Source organism: Solanum verrucosum, unplaced genomic scaffold, assembly GCF_900185275.1.
Source record: "Solanum verrucosum unplaced genomic scaffold, falcon-dt-bn FXZP01000261.1, whole genome shotgun sequence".
Taxonomy (NCBI): domain Eukaryota; kingdom Viridiplantae; phylum Streptophyta; class Magnoliopsida; order Solanales; family Solanaceae; genus Solanum; species Solanum verrucosum.
In genome coordinates, this window is record NW_026019969.1 from 10651572 (window position 1) to 10658684 (window position 7113).

Here is a 7113-nt window from a genome sequence, read left to right on the forward strand (position 1 = left end):
TGTTTAAACATAAATGCAATCGTGTCTATCCACATTAGTACACATGAATGCAGGGCATGTAACCGTAGGAAATATCAAAATTCATGAAATGAATCTGTTCTGTGGATATATTTGCTTATGTGTAGCTTCAACACATTATGTTTTATTCATTCAATGGGGGAATGTGTTGCACTTTACACTAATGCTACCTAATGCCTATAAACCTCCGTGAAGTAAGCCATTGCAAAATGTTGTTATCTTATTAGTCAAATACTGCCTCTCAAATTCTCAATGGGAATTCATTTTGAAAAAAAAATGAATTATTTGATACCTTCAAGTTGTGCTGTTCTTAGTAATGGAAAGAATGAATGCTTCCTTTCATTTCATTTCCTTCTGTAGCTTATTAAATATTTAGCTGTTTAGATAGTTGAATTTGCAAATGCTAGAAAATGTTTGCTTGTCATTTGATTGCTGAACATCCCAAAGATGATGATCATCTTTGGGCTTGATTTTTGAATAGTTACCACAATGTCTGAAAACAATTTAAGTTCAATCCCTGATCAGCAATTGAATCTTTTCTGACCTTGACATTATGCGGTTTGACAGGAATTTTATCTTTAGGACTTGTTCACTACCATCACATGTCACACAAAGATCAATCTGCTGCTTCCAAAGCACAGGAAGATCCAGCAGTGTTATTAACTTAAGATGGAAAGAAGTCAGGCAATGGCAATTAAGCCGGAGAGGTTTCTTCATGTGTAAAGTGCAGCAACATGATGCTACCTCTGAGGAAAATGAAGAAAATATCTCACAAGCTACTTTGATATGGAGGGCAATCAAACTGCCAATATACTCTGTAGCCTTAGTTCCTCTAACTGTAAGTTTTGATGTTATCAACTGTAGAGTCTCCTTTCGAGTTTTAACATTTTCAACCAGATATGTTGTTTGAATTTTGGATATAAACCTATGTGAATGGCATAATGTGAAGGTAAAACCTAACTAGTTTCTTATGTTTATTGAGATTCAATGCAAGCAATCATTACGAGTGCTAGTCTTGTGAAACCAATCTATACAAAGGCTAACTGTGGCTACTTGTTAAATATGTTAGCTTAAATTACCTAGCAAGAAAAATGTGGTGGATTTTTTATAATATTTGTTGAGAAGTTTTATTTGCAGATTGGATATGAGGCAGAATCGCCATAGTAAATAAACTAAATAAGTTAGCTAGACCTATAACTGCAACTAGACAACTACTGTAAATGGTAATAAATTGAACAGCCTGGACTGTCGTCAGGAACAGGTAAACTTAAATATGTGAGAGTGATGGTGATTACTAGATAGGCAAGAAATTATGTATTCCATTGAAATAGCATGATCATGTTGCTCAAAAGATTGGCAAGAAAAAGAAGACAACTAGGAGGATGTCATTGTTAGGTCGTTTTTGGCTTTATTTGGAAAAACAGAATTAGGAGATTGTTCCATTAAAGCGAGAGTGATGTTAGGCTTATAAAAAAATCACTTCTATTCATTTATCTTTAGTGTAAAGAGAGAATTCCCTTTTATACATAAAAGTTTGATTGTGAGTTTAGTTGAGCAAAAAATCCATTTTGTTCTTATTTCTTGAAGTCCATCTTGGTTTGGTGTTAGTGGTTTTCACTTGATCTAGCTAAAGAGATTTCCAAATTTACCTTTGGTTTTGTTGTTGTGGTGAATAATTATAGTAAAACCGTCTATGCTTATACTGAACAGATTTTGCAATATCATTCCACTAAAATCTCACTGTTCTTTTGGTACTCATGAATAGGTGGGGAGTGCAGCTGCTTATTTGCAGACAGGCCTCTTTTCTGCTAGGCGTTATTTTATGCTGTTGGCATCTTCAGTTTTTATCATCACTTGGCTTAATTTAAGGTCTGTGTTTTACTGTCTTTGGGAATTCTATCTACTACTTGATCATGGTGGCAAGGTGGAAATACTTTGATGTGCTTTCACCATCTAGTCAAAGTTGTCTAGTGCAAGATGCACTTGATTGAATGACATTTAGATACGATCAAATCCTCTTCAATATTCAGCACTTGATTGAATGACATTTGTTGCAACAATTAACGAATAAGGATAGGGGTAGGACTTTTATATTAGAGGGGTTAGTTCTTGAAAATCTTGTTTTCTTCTCTAGTCCTCTGCTTCTTTTCCCCCTTTCTTTTCATTTACTTTCATTACATTTTCTTTTCTCTTCTACCCTTAAGTGTAACTCCATGTTGCCTTGGTTAAGAATTGTATATTTTGAGATTGTTTCTGAACAGATGAGAGAGATATTTGGGCTAACTTGGTAGATGGAAGTGGTTAAGCATCAAACCCACTGTTTTAAAACCTCGTGCCACCTCAACTTATTTAACGGGGTACCTACTATCTCCCACCAACTCAAGTACTAGGCAATTCTGCCCACCAAGGCTTTGATAAATAGGAAAAAATCACCTAGTATTTGCCTCCGTTGGGATTTGAACATGAGACCTTATGGTTCTCAACCCACTTATTGACCGCTAGCCAACCCTTGACATTGTCTTGGTGCACTGTAATAGGAATAATTCTGATTTGTTTTAAAAAGATTGTATTTCATTATAATGCATGTGGCTTTATTTTTTATGGTTATGTTATAAGTAAGGACTATAATGTCCTTGTTAAACATCTTGCACTCTATATCAATATCTCTGTAATCTGGGCAGCAACGACGTTTATGATTTTGACACAGGAGCTGATAAGGACAAGAAAGAGTCAGTTGTGAACATTGTTGGCAGGTAAAAATTTCTACCGCTGCCATGGCAATCGCATTACTATTTTGTTTTGTTTCGTTTTTTTTTTATTTTTTTTTATTTTAATCTTACTTATATTGAATAGGATGATGTACCTTAATTTTCTGAAAATTAAGTGCATGGCTGTGTATATTGAGCTATTAATTCTTATGCTTGAAATCATTGTCATTGAATACATGAAGGGGGCAGGATAACCTGTATATTGACCATCCTTCAGTCAGACTGCTATTTATCATAGTTACTGGATTATAGGTACAAGCTAGATAAGTCAATAACCTGTCTCAAGTATGTCCTAGAGTCTACTCTTTTGCTGACTAAAAGTATGTGTCAACTAAAATGTTACCTTTCTAAAAAATAAATAAAGAGGATGTATCAACTAAAGTCACTCTTTCTCAGACTACCTCCATATTTCAGTTTGTGAATATTAAGTTCCTGTGACTTTTCCTGTATAAGGTTGCCTTAACAATGTGGTCATGCAATGGCCTTATATTAATTTGTTTGGAATTACAGTTTTAAGGTTGACTCACTTTGCTTTGTAATCTTGGTGTAAGCCGCACAGGAACATTCATTGCTGCTTGCTTGTTACTTGCCCTTGGTTTCTTGGGGCTTACTTATACATCTGTGGAGGCTGCAAATCTACGTGCTATATTACTATTAGCTTCTGCAATTACTTGTGGTTACATGTATCAGGTAATTCAAATAATTTAGTCCAATGGAATCTTCTATACTTCTGATCCTGCATATATTGCTCCATAAGCAACATTTATTATTCTGGTTAGCATAGGAAATTCAACATCTTAATTGAAGTGGCGAAGATCCTCTTTATAAATGGTTCTTTCTTATAACCCCGCTAATTGCTACAATGCTTGGAAATCGAATTTTCTTCTAAAAAAATCTCTAATCCAAGTGCAATCAATCAATCCATCATTGTCTCAATCTCAATTTCCCATTGGGATTAAGAAGTAGTCAGACTTCTTGAACTTCAATTTCTCTTTTCCCTGATCCTACTTTGCTCTTTCTCCCTCAGCTGTATCTGTTCAAAGTTTCCATCAATGGAGCTTGCTTAATACCAACTATTTTCTTTAAAAAAAGAAAAATAACTTCAGCAGTTTCTATTACAGCACCTGTCTTGTCCTCTTGTTCTCCATGCTAAACTACAAAGATCTTATTTTAATGTTTTTAATATTAAATTAGTGGGCTTCTGTGCTAATCTCTCTCTCTCTCTCTCTCCCCCCCCCCCCCCCCCTCTCTCTATGTCGTATGGGAGATTTATGAGTAATTTCAGGTGTTTATTGTCTCTCTTTCCCCTCAATATGTAAATAATTGGATTCCGTTGCTTCTAACAAACTGTCTTGTAGTGCCCGCCGTTTCGGTTAAGTTACCAAGGTCTGGGGGAACCCTTGTGCTTTGCTGCATTTGGTCCTTTTGCTACGACTGCCTTTTACTTGCTTCAAAGCAGCACCAGGTTTGTTTTATTATTAATACCCATATAATGAAGGTTTTTGCACATAACTAAATCTAGTCTAATATGCATTTCAGTGAGCTCCCAATCACATATACAACACTTTCAGCATCAGCACTTGTTGGTTTCACAACATCACTTATCCTGTTCTGTAGTCATTTCCACCAGGTAATAAGGTCTCCTTACCTTCCCTGACTCCATCATTGTGGGAAATAATTTGTTATTAACCGTTATTTTACCAGTACTTGCAACTCATTCATCTGATACAAAATTCAGGTAGAAGGGGATAAGGCCGTGGGAAAGTTTTCTCCACTGGTAAGTACACCTAGGTCAGACATCAAAAGTTCAAGTAGAAATGGAAGAACTAGTGGTCACTTGTATTTTTGCCTCTGAGTTCAGGTTAGGCTTGGTACAGGAGCTGGTTCTAGAGTTGTAAAAGTGGGTGTGGCAACACTCTATTCAGGGATGCTTCTTCTTGGTTTCACTCAAACACTTCCATTTACATGCATTGTAAGTCTTTATATGGTTTCTTAATGTGGTTACAATAATTACCAATGAAAAATTTCATTTTCTGTTTATCTGCGACGTACATGTTTTGGGAAGCTTTTGTTCATTTGGTTTTAACCAGAAACAATTTCCTGAACTTGTAGTCACCAAAGAAGTTTACTAAGTTGTGATAAACCTGTTATGGATTTTGTGTTGGCGATTTTAATGTTATTTTTTTAACCTTCAAATTCTGGATACTTGGATATGCTCCACTATCTAATCCAGTATCAATTTCTTCCAGATTCTTTGTGCTTTAACAATACCAATGGGAAAACTCGTAGTTAGCTATGTGGAGAAGAACCATAAGGTGAGTGAAGATTTTGTTTTATTCTTCCACTAAAACATCATCTTGGTCATTGTTGGGGTAATGTTGGAGAAATAGAAAATGCAAATGTATATCCTCCTCTGACTTATATCTACTTTGCTCTCCCTTTGGGCAATCAATGTTCATTCGAGTCATGATTTTGAACTTTAATATTTTAGGACAAATCAAAGATCTTTATGGCAAAGTATTACTGTGTGAGACTTCATGCTCTATTTGGAGTGGCTCTGGCTGCTGGCTTGGTAGCAGCTAAAATGGTTGCTAGATATCCTGTTCCAAAACCAATATTCTGAATCATAGAATTCATCAGGTTAGGCTTTTCGTGGTTAGTGAAGTATGAATATAGCATTTACGTGAGAAATGAGAACGACTTTTTCCTGATTTAGTGGCTACGTCTGATCTCAGGAATACACATTGTCGCTGAGAGACCTGAAAGCATCAAGGAGCAATTTTTTTTCAAACTCAGGCTCTTTTGAATGCAAATTACAAGATGAACTTTCTACAGAAGGGAATGGAGAAAAGATTCAAAGCTCTTGGCAATAGCCTGCCTGCACTGTGTTCTCGATCCAATGGACATTGGATTACTTGAACTGCCCTTAGTTCACTAAATTTCCAAAATTCCTTTGAGCACTGAGAAGAACTTTCAAGAAATGCATGAATGTGATGCATCAACAAATCAGTGTTTCCTGATGTACTTATTGACAATTAATTAATTAATAATTCTTTCTCCATGTTTTGTCGTACGTCTTCCCTCATATAGTAAGAGGTTACATCCTGTTTGCCTAATGGTGACTGATTTTGCCTGTAAAATTGATATTAAAAAATAATGTCAATAAAAAAGATATACAACACTATTATAAGAAAGGGGTTAATTACATGGGGATTTTCCTGGGGATTAGTATGAAAATTTGCAAGAAAATAAGTTTCATGCGGATTTTCATACTAATCCCTAGGAAAATCCCCACGTAATTCACATTTTTCTTGTAGTGCAACACTTCTAGGTTTTAGGTCTCGATTTTTCTATTGATTAAAGTAATTACACTGGTTGATTAAATCAAAACTATTTATTTTACATAATATTGGAAAGTAACATGTGCAGAGAAGATTCATATAACTAACCCAACTTGCTCGGAAAAGGGGCATAGTTGTTTATTTGTAAAATCATTGGACTTTTCGACTGCAAAACAGACTTTGAAATCGTTGATAGGAGACTCCGCCAGTCTCAGGTTTTCAATCAAGTTGGACTTAATTACAAGACAAATTTCAAACAGACAAAAATCTGACCCAGTATACTGTCATCTTAATTTCTATAGCTTCTACAACTGCAGGACTATCAGTAAGTTCATCCATTGGAATCTTGCTTCCAGAAAGTAAGTTTGCACCACAGCCTGGATAATTGCCAATTCAGCCTAATACTGGTTTCTGACCAAAGTTTTATATTGCTGCTGGTATCAGGGACATCCAGTATTACTGACCAGGTTCCAGGAATAAGCCCTCTCATTTATGCCACGAGTTGTATGATCCAACTGAGCACCAAGAAATGTGTGTTTATCAGCTTGGGTCGCAGCTCATGTCGAGAACATGAGAACGCCGAAGGATCACATATACTGCTGTTACTTGGTGCTTCATGTGCACATGCACAGTTGAGAATGTGGACGTTACATTGCAAAAGTGGCAACACAGCTATAGTGAGAGTGCTGAATTGGTTGGGAATACAGTGTACTATGTCAGGCACAATGAAGAAAGTTGCACAGCCCTAGGGAAGAAGGAAGAAGAGATGTAGGGATACGACAACAACAAACCCAGAAAGTGGGGTGATAAATGAAGAAGAGATGTAGCTATAAATTCAAAAAGAAAAATCTTTTTTTTTTTGAGATGGTAAATTAAACAGAAATGTTATAAAATGTCATGTACTCCTCACCCCAAACAATTGTATGGCTATTAAAAAAAATTGCTCATACGGTTTTTACTTATCCAAACTTGTGCTTCCAAGTTCC

General features: G+C 35.8%; 1 protein-coding gene across 1 annotated transcript; it reads left to right on the plus strand.

Moving 5' to 3' along the window:
- The first annotated feature begins 556 nt into the window (after nucleotides 1–556).
- LOC125816110 (2-carboxy-1,4-naphthoquinone phytyltransferase, chloroplastic) lies at nucleotides 557–5421 on the plus strand. The gene is made up of 10 exons (XM_049495703.1): nucleotides 557–856; nucleotides 1784–1887; nucleotides 2700–2771; nucleotides 3338–3476; nucleotides 4145–4251; nucleotides 4326–4416; nucleotides 4525–4563; nucleotides 4648–4758; nucleotides 5036–5101; nucleotides 5278–5421. Exons 1-10 carry the CDS (start codon nucleotides 572–574, stop codon nucleotides 5407–5409), a joined length of 1146 nt encoding a protein of 381 aa, XP_049351660.1. The 5' UTR covers nucleotides 557–571; the 3' UTR covers nucleotides 5410–5421.
- The last annotated feature ends 1692 nt before the right edge of the window (nucleotides 5422–7113 follow it).